We start from the raw sequence: 16527 nt of genomic DNA on the forward strand, positions 1-16527 counted from the left end.
CCTGACCATGCAGGGCTGGATTTTACTCCATGTGTGCTGGGGAGTCATTGCGAAGTGGGGAGCAGGGCAGTGACCACAGCTGACATAATCCCAGTACATTATAGAAGGTTCCCTGTGGGTGCTATGGGAGCAGAAGTGGAAGCAGAGACCACTTGGGGGCTTGTTCAATGATCCAAGAGAGAAATAATGGTGGCTGGGACTAGAGTGCTAGAAGCAGACCAGGTTAAAACTGTCAGATTCCAGACCTTTTGAAAGTAGGGCCCAGAGAAACTGAGAAAGAGAGGAATCAAGGATGTTGCCAGTTTGGCATTTCATTTTTTAACCTGAGTAACTGCTCAATGCTGGTGTTGCTCTCTTCCAGGATGGGGAACACTGGCAGAGAAATTGTTGGGGGAAGAGTGAATAGAATCTAGAATTCTCTTCAACGTGTTAAATTTAATATAAATATTAGACATCCATATGGAGCCCTAGTGGTGCAGTGCTTAAGCACTTGGCTGCTAAGTGAAAGGTTGGCGGTTCAAAGCCATCAAGAGGCTCCGAAGAAGACCTGGCAGTCTGCTCCTGTAAAGATTATAGCCTAGACAACACTATGAGACAATTCTACCCTATCACGTGGGTTGCTGAGTTGAAACTGACTTGATGACACAAAACAACAAACTTGGACATCCATGTCAAACAGGCCACTAGATATAAAAGTTGAATGGAGAAACTAGGGTTAGAGAAATAAACTTGGGAAGTTTTCAGCACGTAGGTAGTATTTTAAAGTCACGAGACTGGATAAGATTCATTTATTCATTCAACAAATATTTGCTGAGTCCTTATTTTGTAGTAAGCATTGTTATAAGTGCTGCAGGTGTGGGCAATACACAAAGAAAAATCCTTACCCTCATGGAGCTTACATTCTCGGTGTGTTGGAGGGGAGAGTAATAAACAAAATAACAAAAATACGTAGTGTTTTTCCTTGCCATGGAGTCAATTCTGACTCATAGTGACTCCAGGGCAGAGAAGAACTGCCCCATAGGGTTTCCAAGGCTATAATCTTTACAGAAACGGACTGCCACATCTTTCTCCTGCGGAGTGACCACCAGGACCCCTTGTGTAGCGTTTAAATAACAATAAATGCTAAAGAGAAAAATAAAGCAGGGATAGGGGCTGGGGTCGGTGGGAAGCTTACGGTTTTAACAGGATGACCAGGGAAGTCCTCGCTGAGAAACTGTTATTTGAGCTTAAATTTTGAAGGAGGTCAGCGCATGAGCCATGCACATACCTGGGGGAAGAGGCAGCCCCAACAGCAAATACAGAAGTGCTGGGGCTGAATCACATCAAGAAGTTCAGGGAAAAACAAAGGGAACAGGGTGTCTGGAGAGGAGACAGCGAGGAGTGAATGGTGGGGGAAGTAATGGCGAGCGGGGAGCAGACCGCGTACGGATTCAAATAAGGAGGGCGTCCGAAGAGGATCCTAACAGTCTCCGCGAAGTTCAGCCTGCTGTTAGCCCCGCCCCGACGCCCCGCCCCTCCGCTGAGCTCACAGAGCGGCGCCGTGTCCGGAACTCGAGCGCGGGAACGGAAGTAGCGCTCTACCCGACCACTTTTTACCGACGGCTGCATTTCCGGTAGCGGCGGCGGGAATCGGGCTACTGAGTGGCGTCTAGGCCTCTGCAGAGGCGAATCCGGGGGGGATCTGAGCCATCAGAGCCGCCACCATGGTGAGGGGGCGCGGGCCGACAGCTCGGGAGCTGCTGAGTTTGTTGTAGAGTGGGGACAGCGGCTGATCCGGGAGGAGGCCAGGGGTTGGAGCCGGTCTTGGCGATGAAGGCCGCAGCCGCTCGTTACGGGCAGAGGAGGTCCGGACCCGGGCGGTTCGGCGGAGTGGAGGAAGGGAAGGCAGGAGTCGAGGGATGGAAGCCCGGGTCACTTGGTGGGGGTGAGCGTAGAACGCGCCTGCCGACACCGTTGTAGCCACAGTGCCTGGGACCTGGCGGTAGGCACTGAGTAGACATCTGCTGAGTCGCTGTGTGTCCAGGGTTTCGGATCAGGCGCTAGAGCCGTGGACCCGGGAAAGGGCTCAGACTTGTGAAAAAAGAGTGAGGGGCTGAGATGGAGTTGGGGAAAAATGGAGGGGAGGGTGGGCTTGTGGCCGGAAAGTAGCCTCCCTGGGTTTAATGAACGGGGAGGAGGAAACGGGAGGGCGAATGAGAATGCTTGGAGGGAGAATTCAACTTGTTTGTTCAGTATGTATGTACTGAGTATGTCTGACTGCCCAGGCGTTGGAGCTACAGGATGAAAAATATTCACTCCTCCACTGAGTTCACCTTGTAGTTGGGGACACAGATATTCACAGCGCAGGGTGGTAATCAGGAGTTGGTAAAAGTAACAGGGGGGCGGGGCAAAAATGCTTTCTAGGATAGAGGATTCCTGAGTCGACTCTTAAGGAATTGTCTGGAGGTTTCCCAGCAGGAACGGGAAGGGATATTATAGACGTGCAATGTAGCGGGAGAGTTTCTGAAGGGGAAAAGGGAGGGAGAGGAGTAGAAGATGAGGCTGGATACTAAAGACCTTGTGTGCTACTTTGTTTTTTTGTAATGGGGCTTCCCATTGAAGGATTTTAACCAGCAAAATGATGTGAACTTCTTTGTGTTAGAAAAATCATTCAAGCTCTGATGTATTGGGTGAGACTAGAAGTAAGGAGACCTGTTCGGATATTGTTTAGAGCATTGATTAAAAGAATAGGCATGGGATTCAGGCTGCCTGGATTCAAACACAGCTTCCCAGGTGTGAGACAGTGCAAGTTACTTAACCTCTCCCAGCCTGGGTGGCCTTATGTGTAAAGTAGAAATAATAATGGGACCAGTTTCAAAGATTAAATGAGGCAAAGGATGTACAGTGCTTATCATATATCCTCTGAGACACAGTGAGAACCTAATAAGAACTGTTACAACGCAGGTGGATCAATGAATGTTGCCATAAAGGGTCAGTTTCATGTGCTCAGAAGCCGGTTGACGTAGTCGTGTAAGGGAGACTGAACCACATAACCAATGATCTTCAGGGTGGCAGGAGATAGTAAAGCGGAGTCAGGGTGCCGATCTACGCATTTGTAAGTTCAGAAACTTGTCCTTATCTGAGCTCAAACTCGCTGCTGTCCAGTCGATACCAACTCATAGCGACCGTATAAGACAGAATAGAACTGCCCATAGGGTTCCTAAGGAGTGGCTGGTGGATTCGAACTGCCAAGCCTTTTGGTTAGCAGCCTGAGCTCTTAACCCCTACGCCATGAGGGCTCCCGTTATGTGAGCTCAGTGTCTTGTTTATAGAAGGCACTCGATAATTGGGTAAGTTAGGATTGGCTCACACCAGCCAGACTGATGGGAGGCTGATATATAGATCAAATGCCAAGTCATTTGTTTCTAGAGAAGTATAACTGCCAAGAGCTTCTGATGGTTCACACTGGGATGTTAATAATAGCCTTTCCCCTTATTTTGCCAAAGCTACATTTGTTGGCAACTAACAACATTGGAAACTAAATTAAAAGCAGAGGTTTGTTGGGTTAATTTAGAAATAGTGTAACAACCTATATATTCTTTTTTGTTGTGGTAAAAATATGTATAACAAAACAAAGCTGTGTATTCTTAAAGACTATTATGTGCTCAAATTGGCTAGCACCCTGGCCATTAGAAAATTTGCCTCACCCAAAGGCAGTCTTGTAGGCACATTAAGGAATTCTTGATTTGGGGATCCATGTTCCTCACATCTAAGCAAATCAACTCCTTTCTGATAACAAGCTTCTTGATTAGATTTCAGCCTTCTTAGTGCCATCCCAGCTCTTCCTTTGCTCAGTCTTTTTAACGGGATGTGTGTATTGCCCAGCACTTAGGTCACACATCTGTAATCTGCAGTGTGGGAGATGGCTCATCTCCATTGTGGGTGGAGTTGATTAGTTTGTGGACACCCTCGACTCTCATCCCTGAAAACTATGGCACAACATAGACAAAGGCAATTACAATATGTGAAAAACTGAGAGGAGAATAGCAGAGCAGAGGACAGGGATCAGGGCTGAAAACAGAGGGTAACATAGGAGAATTCCAGGGAAGGGGTGGCAGGAACAGCTGAGAATCTGTTGAGAGAGATAGGTGTGTGGGTAAAAAAGGCCGTGGCCGGAGCTTAGGAAGGCCTGGGGTGTAGGGGTCCAGAACAGCTCGAGTCTCACCTCTGCCGATTTCTCTTTGCAGACTGTGGGCAAGAGCAGCAAGATGCTGCAGCACATTGACTACAGGATGAGGTGCATCCTGCAAGATGGCCGTATCTTCATCGGCACCTTCAAGGCTTTCGACAAACATATGAACTTGATCCTCTGTGACTGTGATGAGTTCAGGAAGATCAAGTGAGGAGGGGGAGGCGGCAGAACTGGGGAGGAAGAAGGTTGGGTGGGTGGGGCAAGTGACAGGTGTTTGTGTAGCTAGTTGGTTTCTCTCCGTTTGCTCTCCTTTTTTAGAGGGCAGGCTTAATTGGGACATTAGACACTAAAACATCTCCCGCCTTAGCCCAGCAAGCCTTGTTTCTACTTCTGGTAAAGTACAAGTTGTGAGGAGGGCTGCTAGGCTTTTTGTTTCTCTATTTTTTGTGCCCCTGGGTACTGGGGTAAAGGGCTGTCATGTTCTCCCCACAGGTGTGTAAGGGGGGAGAGCTTGATTTTCTGGCCTCATTGCCTATTTGTAAAGCTGTAGCCTAAAGGGCTTTCCCAATGCAGCCTGGTCTGAAACTGCTTTAAGAAGCCTCTGACCCTCTTCAGGGTAAGTGCTCAGCTCCCCATGTGGGTTTGGGGCCAGCGATTTTTGTTGGCATTTAATAAAAACATTGGGAGATATTTTCTACTTTCCTACAATTTCAAAAGTTACTAGATGACTCCTTTGCCTAAAGACTTGCAGATCTTAAACTTCAGGCCCATTGAAAGATTGCTCTAGCTTTCTGTCCTTACGAGGCAACTTGAGGCCCAAAGTGGTTCTGTTACTGTTCTCTTCTGCTGCATGTAGTGGCCCAGTTACGTTGTCATGGCTGTGAATGCTTTGATTCCCATTGGGCATGTTGTTTCTTCCGCGGCTCAGAGCCAAGAAGTACAGGGCAGAAATGCCGCAGGGACTCCTGCAGTGCTAGGCACAGATTAGAAGGGACTAGCAGATCGATGCCGAATGATTCTAGGAGGTTCCCTCCTATTTTTTAAGTAAAATTGATTTTATTCTGAAAATAAAAAAAGTGTTTATTATAAAATTATTTTTAAAAATACAGGAAGGTCTTTGAGAAAAAAATTAAAATGCCCAGAAGTTTTTTTTTCCCCTGTATTTTGAAAGGACATACATGCTCATAATTTTCAAAAAATAAAAAAATCATAATTTTCAAAAAATCAGCTAAAAAAGAAGCAAAAAATGCCCATCTAGACAAAATCACTTGTAACATAAAATATCAAAATGAGACCTTTAGATTGTTTTTGTTTTTTTTAATTAGGGTGTTTTGTCATTGCCTTTCCCTTGTTTTTGGATGTTCACTTCCTTGTTTTTTTGCCTGTCCTGTTGCAGTTATTTTTTCCAGTTTCCATGTATTTTATGCCTTTGTTTTCTGGTGGTTTGGGGCTTGCTGCTCTCACTTGTGGTTTGGAGGAACAGATATGTAATTTTTAAGTAATTAACTCTTACCTTTTCCTTTATGGCTTCTGTTTCTGATGTGAGGGACAGAGGTGTAGGCCTGTGGGGTTCACCTGGTATTAGAAGGATGTTGTGTGTAGGTGGGTTGGGTGGGAGTCAGGTGATTTGGAGAATCGTTCAGGCAGCCTCCTGATATTGGCGAGGCCTTATGCTAAAGGAAAGAAACGGGGTACTAGCAAAGAAAACTTGAGCAATGGAAAGGGCTTCATAGTTGCTGTGGGATAGCATCGAGTCAGGGCTGGGCTTCCTTTTTTCTTAATTTTATTTTGTCGTTGAGAATATACACAGCAAAACATAGACTAGTTCGGCAGTTTCTACATGTATAATTTAGTGACATTGATTACGTTCTTGAGTTGTACAACCATTCTCACCTTCCTTTTTTGAGTTGTTCTTCATTAACATAAACTCACCACCATCTGAGATTCCTATCTAATCTTTCCAGTTAAGCTAAACTATTGTTCGGTTTTAAGATGACTTCAGGGGTTATTTTTGGTTTAAAGTTTAAAGATTATCTCAGGGCAATAGTTTCAGGGGTTCATCTAGCCTCAGTGGCTCCAGAAAGTTTAGATTCCAAGAGAATTTGAAATTCTCTTCTACATTTTCCCCCTTTTGATCAGGGTTTTTCTATATATACTTTGATCAAAATATCCAGTAATGGTAGTTAGGTACCATCCAATTCTCCTGGTCTCAGAACAGAGGAGGCAGTTGTTCATGGAGGTAATCAGCCACACATTCTATTTTTCCTCCTATTCCTGATGCTCCTTCCTGTGTTGCTCCAGGCAAGTAGAGACCAGTTGTTGTGCCTTGGATGACTGCTTGCAAGCTTTTAAGACCTCAGGCACTACACAGTGAACTAGGAGGTAGAGCAGAAGCACTAAGCACAGTATTAGACCAGTTAACTGAACGGCCCATGAAATCATGACCCTAAACCTCCAAACCAAGGAACCAAATCTTGATTGTACATAAGCAGCCTCGGCAGCTACTCTTTGTTTTTGTTGTTGTAAATTTCCGCACTGTTTTTGTCACTTCAACTGTTTATAGGTGTACAACTTACTGATCACAGTTGCAGTAATTGGCTATGCAACCCTACCCTTAATCAATATGATTAGGGCTGGGCTTTCTTGACTCTTGTTCTGTCTCTTGGTGTATTCATCCTTTTCCTTTGATGTGATAGGAAACAGGTAGACATTCACCTAAGGGATTATAAATTCAACCTTTGAAGACCATCCAGAGAGGCTGTCTTAGGGGAAAGATTATGTACCATTTGTCAGGAGATGTAGTGTAAAGCAAATCTTGGAGGCCCCTGAGAAACTTTACTTTCTCTCTAATGTTACTTTTTTGTCTTCTCCTAAACCTGTCTTTAGGCCAAAGAATTCAAAACAAGCAGAAAGGGAAGAGAAGCGAGTCCTTGGTCTCGTGCTGCTGCGAGGAGAGAACCTGGTCTCGATGACTGTAGAGGGACCTCCTCCCAAAGATGTAAGTCAGCGCAGGGTGCCAGTAAAAGGCCAGGAAGCCCTGTAGAAGGAAGGACCTACCATGAGCGAGGCTCTGCGTTGGGTTCTCTTGAGTTTCATCATAGGCCTTACAGACATCCCCTGGTGTAAGGTTTTATACCCCTTTTACTGCTAATAAATGGAATCTTAAAGAGGTTGCCTTCAAGTAAGAAATGGGGATGTGGAATTAGAATTTGGGCGTTTCTAACTTTAAAGCCCTCTTTCTACCGATCTTCTTTCTCAGTTGATGTACGTAGTCTGCAGAAGAGGCACCTCAGACCGCATGGGTCATTTCTTACGTGACGACAAAGCCTGGCTGGGCCTTAAGTGAAATTCCAAACAAAATGGAGTAACCATATACAGGCTTCTCCCCACTATCCAAAAGTCGAGTGGCCTTGGGGGAGGAGCTGCTGAGCTTTCTGACCAGGCTGCCCACTGGCCTGGACTGCAGTGCCCTGGACCAACACCTGGACCTGCTGCCCCCCTTTGGACATGTGGCACTTTGAGTTCCCAGAGTACTGTACCCCCACAGTTACTGAGATGATCGCCTGTCTAGCATTGCCAATCTGGTTTTTACCTACTGAGCCCAGCGTCAGCAGGGTGCGCACGCCCCCAAACCATCTGTTTACGTACAGAAATGCTATTTTTGCTTTTCACCGTAAAGCAGAATCCTCTTCGGGTTAGCAAAAACAGGTGCTGATGTAGGACTTTGTAAAAGCAAAGTGGCAGAAGGCAAATTTTTGGGTAGTGGGGCAAACCTGTATTTTGGTTCGTAACTTAACAGAAAAATAGTTATATTTATTGAGCATCTGTGCTCTGTGAGGCATGCCAAGCACATCAACATTTTATTTAATCCTTGTAGCAGTCTAGTGATGAATTATGCCCACATATACCAAGGTGTCACACGTAGTAAGTGGTGAAGCTGGGATTTGATCCCAGGGCATCTTGGCTCCTTAATACCAAGTGCCATTTAGAAATAGAGCAGGCTGTAGGGAACCTGGAGACCTGGTGGTAAAGCAGTTAAGAGCTCAAGCTGCAAACCAAAAGGTTGGCAGTTGCAGTCCATCAGCTGCTCCTTTGAAACCCTATGGGGCAGTTGTACTTTGTCCTATAGGGTCGCTATGAGTCAGAATCGACTAGATGGCACACAACAACAACATAGAGAATCTAGTAGAATTTATTTTCCCTTTTTCGTTGTAAAACATTATTAATTAAAAGAGTAACCTTCTTACCCTAACTGGTTTTATTTTTATCCACATTTATCTGTTTTATGTACTTCACGTACACCATACGTATGTGTTCTGCTTTTTCACTTAATGTTGTAAACGTTTTTCGAGTTGCTGTATAATTTTAAGAAATCATGTTAATGACTTAAACAGTCCATCAAAAAAAATTTTTTTTTTTTTTTTTTTTTTCAAAAGGGTACAGAGTAATTTATCCTAGCCATTTCCTTTTTGGATAACTACGTTGCATTTTTTCCCAATTATAAATATCTGAAAGGCATATTACCTTATTATTTGGTTCAAAGCACATACACTTATTTATGAGTCTTGGTACCTATTTCCAGCGGAGCTGGCTGCTTTACTTGGAGCCCAGTGTAAGCCTGCATGACCACAATGATGGGTTTTACCACCTCATCATTTGCAGATCAGGAAACCAAGTCCCAGAGTCTTGGGCTTACTTGCTCACGGTCACCTAGCAAATGAGGGTCGGAGCTGGGACTGAATCTTCTGTCTCTTTACGCCAGGTCAAATGCGTTTATCTACTGTGCCATTTTGCATGGTCCCCTGACTGTTTTCTCTCTGCTTAATTTTCATAGGTGTGCATATAAGTGGTTGAGTTGTAGCATGTTTCTTTAGACTTAACCTAGGTGTTCTTCTGGCCTGCTTCATGGGTGACAGCTAGACACAGAACCTTGCATAGAAGAGAAATGGTTCTAGCACATAATGGGTGGATAGTGTTAATGAGCTCTTTTCACGCCCTGTAAATCTGAGGGGTGCTCTTGGCAATGGTATTTCCAAAGCGTACTTGCAGTTCTCTGGGCCACTGAACATCTTAGGATGTTTCTTTATTTTTCAGACTGGCATTGCGCGAGTACCACTTGCTGGAGCTGCTGGAGGCCCAGGGATCGGCAGGGCAGCTGGCAGAGGAATTCCAGCTGGTGTTCCAATGCCACAGGCTCCTGCAGGACTTGCTGGGCCAGTCCGTGGGGTTGGTGGGCCATCCCAGCAGGTGAGGAGTTGGGGAAAGTGACCAGCTTCTAGTGGCTAAAATAGAAGAGAGGGGAGTCCACAGTTTGGAAAGAGTCCGGAATGACCATCTTTCAGACTATGAGTGTTTTTCTGTTTTGTATGTGGCCTGAGTATCAAGGGAAGAGGCAAACTTGCCGTTAAAAGTTACATCGATGTTGTTAAAGAGATGCATAAAATGTACTTTTGCCAGCTGTTTGAGCAAATATATTCCATAGCAACATCGAAGTAAACTCTTTAAGCTATTGTCAGTCATGTATGAAAATGTAGGCTCTGTCTCTGAGTTGGATTGGGCATCCTTAACTTGGGTGGTCTAGAAGGTGGAAGTTGGGCATTCAGGGTTGGTCTTCCCTGGCAGGTGGTTTTGGATAGGAAGCCTGAAGCCATAGCTGTAGCTTGAGGGGGTTTCGTGTCTTATCGTTTCCTTACTAAGTTAGGGAAGGGGACAGGGTGCTGCACTGTACTCTGCCATTCTGCCTCACCCTTTTCCCTCTTGTGGTTCTCTTAGGTGATGACCCCACAAGGAAGAGGCACTGTTGCGGCTGCTGCAGCAGCTGCCACAGCCAGTATTGCAGGGGCCCCAACCCAGTACCCGCCTGGCCGTGCAGGTCCTCCCCCACCTATGGGCCGAGGAGCACCCCCGCCAGGTGAGGAGCCCAGAAGGAGACCAATGCTAATTGATAGAGGATACCTTGGCTGGATTCATGATGAGATGTGACCTTGACTGAAACTGTTGATGAGTTTGTATAATTAAGCAGGATTACTCTGAGATCCAGCCTAGCCGACTGACATGGAACTAGCTGGACAGGAGCCACTAGGAGCCCAGCTATTTGGCTCTTCGGCTCAAGTCCCAGCTCCCAGAAGCTGGGAGGGTGGAATGGTCCATCTGTGTCAGAACTTGGTGGATAGCTTTTACATGTTTCCTGCTATGGTTTCAAAACACGCTGAGCTATCTTCTTGGGGTTTTTCTCTTGTAGGCATGATGGGCCCACCTCCTGGTATGAGGCCTCCCATGGGTCCCCCAATGGGGATTCCCCCTGGACGGGGGACTCCAATGGGCATGCCCCCTCCGGGGATGCGGCCACCTCCCCCAGGTATGCGAGGTAAGTGCCGGTAGCATTGACCTTGGATTTCTCCCCTAGAGCCTTGCTGGGATGGGATATGGGAGGGAAGATTGGGTTTAGACCATATCCTCTGGGCTTCCAGGCCTTAAGCCTAGGGAACTGAACTATTGGGAGACAGCTTTGTCCAGAAAGGAAGGAGGGAACAGGCATTTCTAAAATTGTCCATGCCTTCCCTCTTAGAACAGTTGGAGAAGCCCTGTACCCAGGGTACTTCTCATCATCCCAGGCAGTATTCTCAGGGCATTAGAAAATGGTGCCATTGGAGGGTCCCCAAGAAAGGTCATAAAATTTTCTCATGCCCTTTGGTTTGAATAGGGTATACTGATTTTAAGAGGGGGCTCTGGATATATATATATATATATATAACTATTTAGTATGTATATCTGGTTAACTCCCATTTGAGAAATGCTGACAGATCAGCCCCCTCATTTTATAGATGGGGAAACAGTCCCAGGAAGAGTTCAGTGTCTTGACTCCCAGTCCAGTTCTTTCTACCAAGCCGTAGTGGCCTCCAGAATAATACCTGGCTTAACTTAATGATCCCTGTTTTTAGTTCAGGTTTTCCATTTATGGGTTTTATAAGCATAGGAGCCCAGATGGTCCCCGAGAAGTGCCCAGTTAGCACATATGCCATGTACATCCCTGTGATCACTTGATAACTGCAGGATTGGGTGGGGGGTGCTGGGGTGGGGCTGGGGATTCGAGGTCCAGATCAGGCACTGACTGAACTTCTTACTCTTACTTCAGGCCTCCTTTGACCCTTGGCCACAGAGTTACGGAAGTAGCTCCACAGAGGCGTGGGCCCGATTCCCCAGGGCCAAGTTACCACAGACCTGTTTGTTTGTTATGCTGTTGTTCGGGAGTCTCACCGGATTGTCTGGTTTCCCTTACAGGGCCCCCTCCCCCGGGAATGCGCCCACCAAGGCCCTAGACTCATCTTGGCCCTCCTCAGCTCCCTGCCTGTTTCCTGTAAGGCTGTACATAGTCCTTTTATTTCCCTGTGGCCTGCGAAACTAGTTTCTAATAAACTCTTAAGAGAATATTATAAATGTACCTGGGTGCGTCTGTGGTGGTTTATTTTTAGAAAAATCTTTGCGATAGGTACTCAGTAGAGTCCAGGATTGCCTTGGAAAAATTAGTCCTAATGCTCTCAGCTCCTTCCTGTATAAAATATCTCACCACACATTTTTTAGAGATGCACAGCGTCATATACTAAACAAATTAGAAAAACTACAATGAGACATTCCCACTCTGAAATTGGCAGTGATCACAATTTGATGATACATTGAATCAGTTGAAATAAACTGAAAACTTTTTAAGTAGTATGACTTTTTATATCCTCTTTGGAGGGCAAGGTGATGATCTGTCAGAACTAACACTTACACATTTTAACCCAGCATTTTCACTTCAAAGAATTTATCTTAAAGATGGTCACAAAAGTAGGTGACTGCTAAAAAATTATGGCCTATCCATACAAAAATATACAGAACATTTTCTGAGGTATATTGTTTTAAAAATAGACTACAGTTAGTGTACAGTATGCTGCCATTTGTGTTCTTTTGTTGTTAGGTGCAGTCAAGTCGGTTCCGACTCAGCAACCCTGTGCACAACATAATGAAACACTGCCCGGTCCTGAGCCGTTCTTAAGTCATTGTTATGCTAGAGCTCATTGTTGCAGCCACTGTGTCAATCCACCTCGTTGAGGGTCTTCCTCTTTTTCTCTGACCCTGTACCTTGCCAAGCATGATGTCCTTCTCCGGAGACTGATCCCTCCTGAAGACATGACCAAAGTATGTAAGACGCAGTCTCGCCATCCTTGCTTCTAAGGAGCATTCTGCTTGTACTTCTAAGACAGTTTTGTTCGTTCTTTTGGCAGTCCATGGCATATTCAATATTCTTCGCCAACACCACAATTCAAAGGCATCAATTCCTCGGTCTTCCTTATTCATTGTCCAGGTTTCACATGCATGTGATGCAATTGAAAATACCATGGCTTGGGTCAGGAGCACTTCTGTCTTGAAGGTGACATCTTTGCTCTTCAACACTTTAAAGAGGTCCTTTGCAGCACATTTACCCAATGCAATGCGTCGTTTGACTTCTTGACTGCTGCTTCCATGGCTGTTGATTGTGGATCCAAATGAAACCCTTGACAACTTCAATCTGTTCTCTGTTTATCATGATTTTGCTCATTAGTCCAGTTCTGAGGATTTTTGTTCTGTGTTGAGGTGCGATCTATACTGAAGGCTGTGGTCTTCGATCTTCATTAGTAAGTGCTTCAAGTCCTTTTCATTTTCAGCAAGCAAGGTAGTATGATCTGCATAATGCAGATTGTTAATGAGTCTTCCTCTAATCCTGATGCCCCGTTCTTCATATAGTCCAGCTTCTTGGATTATTTGCTCTGCATACAGATTGAATACCCAAAAAAGCCAAACCCACTGCCATCAAGTTGATTCCAACTCATAGCGACCCTATAGGACAGGGTAGAACCGCCCTGTAGAGTTTCCAAGGAGTGCCTGGTGTATTTGAACTGCCGACCTTTAGGGTAGCAGCCGTAGCTCTTAACCACTACACCACCAGGGTTACCATAGATTCAGTAGGTATGGTGAAAAGATACAACCCTGACGCACACGTTTCCTGATTTTAAGCCAATCACTATCCTCTTGTTCTGTCTGAACAACTGCCTCTTGATCTATGTAAAGGTTCCTCGTGAGCACAATTAAGTGTTCTGGAATTCCCATTCTTCGCAATGTTATCCATAATTTGTTATGATCCACAGAGTTGAATGCCTTTGCACAGTCAATAAAACACAGGTAAACACCCTTCTGGTATTCTCTGCTTTCAGGCAGGATCCATCTGACATCAGCAATGATATCCCTGGTTCCACATCCTCTTCTGAAACTGGCCTGAATTTCTGGCAGTTCCCTGTCAATATAGTGCTGCAGCCGTTTTTGAATGATCTTCAGCAAAATTTTGCATGTGTGTGATATTAATGATATTGTTCTGTAATTTCCACATTCAGTTAGATCACCTTTCTTGGGGATAGGCATAAATATGGATCTCTTCCAGTCTTTTAAGGATGTCTATACATGAGGTTGCCATGAGTTGGAACGGACTAGATGGTAACTGGTTTTTTATACAGGCAGTTAGATAAATGGCCTTGTGTGTATAGGTAGCTAAAATATCAAAACTTTAAAAAATTGTTATAAAAACCTACAAAAGAGGAAGCTTACCATAACTGGTTATTTTTTTTAATACTGGAAAAAACTCATCTAGGTAGCTCCTTGAGCAGTATTGTTGTCTCTTGTTTTTGTATTCAGTAAAAAAGTGAAGCAGGTGCTAAAAATCCTGTTGGAAGAAGAAAGATGTTTGTGTAACTGCTGGGGTCACAGACACACCCTAAATCGATTTTTGGATTGTGGGACCTCCATTACTTCTACCAGAAAGTCTATAGTTAAGATGGTCACAAAGCGGCATTGTTAGGTGCTGTCAAGTTGATTTCGACTCGTAGTGACTATGTGACATGGAAACTGCCACATAAGGTTTCCTAGGCTTATAATCTACAGGACCAGATCACCAGGTCTTTTCTCGCATGGAGCCACTGAGTAGGTTCAAACCACTAACCTTTTGGTTAGCAGCCCCGCTTAGCCATTGTGCCACCAGGGCTCCTTAGAGCACCATTGTCGTGTCATTCTTTTGGCCGTTGTTATGGATTGAATTGTGTCCCCCAGAAATGTGTGTCAACTTGGCTAGGCCATGATTCCCAATATTGTGACTGTCCACCATTTTGTCAACTGATGTGATTTTCTTTGCTGTAAATCCTACGTCTCAGATGTTAATGAGGCAGGATCAGAGGCAGTTATGTTAATGAGGCAGGACTCAATCTATAGGATTAGGTTGTATCTTGAGTCAATCTCTTTTGAAACATAGAAGAACTGAGGAGAGAGAAGGACCTCGTACCACCAACAAAGTAGCCAGGAGTAGAGCATGTTCTTTGAGCCCATTGTCCCTGTACTGAGAAGTTCCTAGACCGGGAAAGATTATTGACAAGTACCTTCCCCCAAAGGCAACAGAGAAAGCCTTCCCCTGGAGCTGGCGCCCTGAGTTATGACTTCTGGCTTACTAGACTGTGAAAGAATAAAATTCTGTTTGTTAAAGCCATCCACTTGTATTTCTTTTATAGCAACACTAGATAATAGACAGCTGTCAAGTTGATTTCAACTTACAGGACCCTACTAGTAGTTCAAGCTTAAAGGATACAGAAATAAAAGATGGAATCTCTGCTCTTAAGTTTATCATCTAGTGGGAAGATGTAATTCTACTTCTAAATGCAAAAGAGACCTTAATGAAGTTGTTGTTGTTGTTGTTTTTTAATAAACAGACTGGCAGTATAGCCACTAAGTGTTAAGAAAATAGTTTCTTCATGGAAATTGTATTTTACCAAGGCTTTTGTGGTAGGAAGGTTGTTTCCAGTAGAGGAAAAGGCTGAGTAAAGATGCGATTTTTTGTTCAAATCTGGATATTTGAATGTTATTATTCATTCTGGACATCAGATGTCCTTGAGTGCCAGGGGAAAAACACCTCCATTTTTACAGATTGTGTCCTGGGACACTCCTTCAACACTAAGCTAGGCTTATGCTGGGTCTAGAGATCTGCTTGAGGTGAAAGCTTGGGGTTTTTCAGGTCTTTTTGGAGCATGTGTCTGACACTGTGTGTGCTTTGTAAATTTCTCTTTATGGGTGTCTTTGAATGCCCTAATTTCCCAAAGAAACTCCAGCTTTCCTCTCAGGTCTTAGATGGTCTATTGACTTATTTCTTTTCGTGTATACTGGAAACCCTGGTGGCTTAGTGGTTAAGAGCTACTGCCGGTAACCAAAAGGTTGGCAGTTCCAATTCACCAGATGCTCCGTGGAAACCCTATGGGGCAGTTCTACGCTGTCCTGTAGGATCGCTATCAGAATCGACTTGACGGCACTGGGTTTTCGTGTATACTATTATATTTTTGTGGTTACCATGGGGATTACTCTTAACATCCCAAATTTATAAGTCTAATTTGAACTCATACCCACTTGACTTCAGTAGCATACGATAACTGCACCTATAAAGCTCCATCCCCGTATGTCACAGCTTATATCTTTATACCTTGTGTGTACAATAACGGACTTGTAATTGTTTTTTTATGGATTTGTCTTTTAAATCATGTAGGACATAAGTAGTTACAAACCCAAAATACAATAATACTAGCTTTTATATTTAACCACACAGTTATCTTTACCAGAATATTTCTTCATGCAACTTCAAGTTACTTTTCATTTCAGCCTGAAGGACTCTTTAGGATTTCTTGCAGGACAGGTTGAATGGTAACAAACTCCTTCAGCTTTTGTTTATCTGGGAATATTTTAATTTCACCCTCATTTCTGAAAGACAATTTATACAATTCTTGGTTGACAGTTTTTTGTTTTTTTCTCTGTCACCACTTTAAATATGTCACCCCACTGCCTTCTGGCCTCTGGTTTGAGGAGAAATTGACACAACCTTATTGAGGATTCTTTGTATGGGACAATTTGCTTCTCTGTTGCATTCAAGATTTTCTCTTTATTTTTGGCTTTTGATACCCTCTGATTATACTGTGTCTTGGTGTGGATTTCTTTGAGTTTCTCCTACTTGGAGTTTGATGCACTTGTTGGACGTGTAGATTCATGTCTTTCATCAAATATGGAAAGTTTTCAGCCATTATTTCTTTAAATATTCTGTCTCATTCTGTCATTCTGCATAGGTTGGCCTGCTTGATGGTGTCCCACAGGTGTCTTGGGTCTGTTCATTTTTATTTACTCTTTTTTGTTTCTGTTCTTCAGACTTACTTCAATTGATCTATCTTCAAGTTTGCTAATTTTTTTCTTCTGCCAGGTCAACTCTGCTATTGAATGCCTCTAGTGAATTTTTCATTTCACTTATTATACTTTTTAGCTCC

At 44.2% G+C, this 16527-nt stretch overlaps 1 protein-coding gene across 4 annotated transcripts; it reads left to right on the top strand.

The window, feature by feature from the left end:
- Positions 1-1570: 1570 nt before the first annotated feature.
- Positions 1571-11612, top strand: SNRPB (small nuclear ribonucleoprotein polypeptides B and B1). 4 transcript variants are annotated; one of them, XM_064275868.1, is made up of 7 exons: positions 1571-1706; positions 4227-4378; positions 7058-7169; positions 9266-9418; positions 9944-10082; positions 10413-10529; positions 11453-11612. In XM_064275868.1, the coding sequence occupies exons 1-7, from the start codon at positions 1704-1706 to the stop codon at positions 11488-11490; spliced, it is 714 nt and encodes a 237-aa protein (XP_064131938.1). In that variant the 5' UTR covers positions 1571-1703; the 3' UTR covers positions 11491-11612. The 4 variants fall into 4 exon arrangements, with proteins under 4 accessions (XP_064131938.1, XP_010589879.3, XP_064131939.1 ...); XM_010591577.3 differs by having other exon boundaries at positions 1572-1706; positions 10413-10538; XM_064275869.1 differs by having other exon boundaries at positions 1572-1706; positions 10413-10538; positions 11307-11460.
- Positions 11613-16527: the final 4915 nt, after the last annotated feature.

Source organism: Loxodonta africana, chromosome 24 (genome assembly GCF_030014295.1).
Source record: "Loxodonta africana isolate mLoxAfr1 chromosome 24, mLoxAfr1.hap2, whole genome shotgun sequence".
Classification (NCBI taxonomy): Eukaryota; Metazoa; Chordata; class Mammalia; order Proboscidea; family Elephantidae; genus Loxodonta; species Loxodonta africana.

Bases quoted from the DNA above. Each gene is read 5' to 3' on its own strand.
- SNRPB (XM_010591577.3), top strand. The intron at 7,170-9,265 runs GTAAGTCAGCGC...TTTATTTTTCAG, and splicing joins AGGGACCTCCTCCCAAAGAT to ACTGGCATTGCGCGAGTACC. The intron at 9,419-9,943 runs GTGAGGAGTTGG...TGGTTCTCTTAG, and splicing joins TTGGTGGGCCATCCCAGCAG to GTGATGACCCCACAAGGAAG.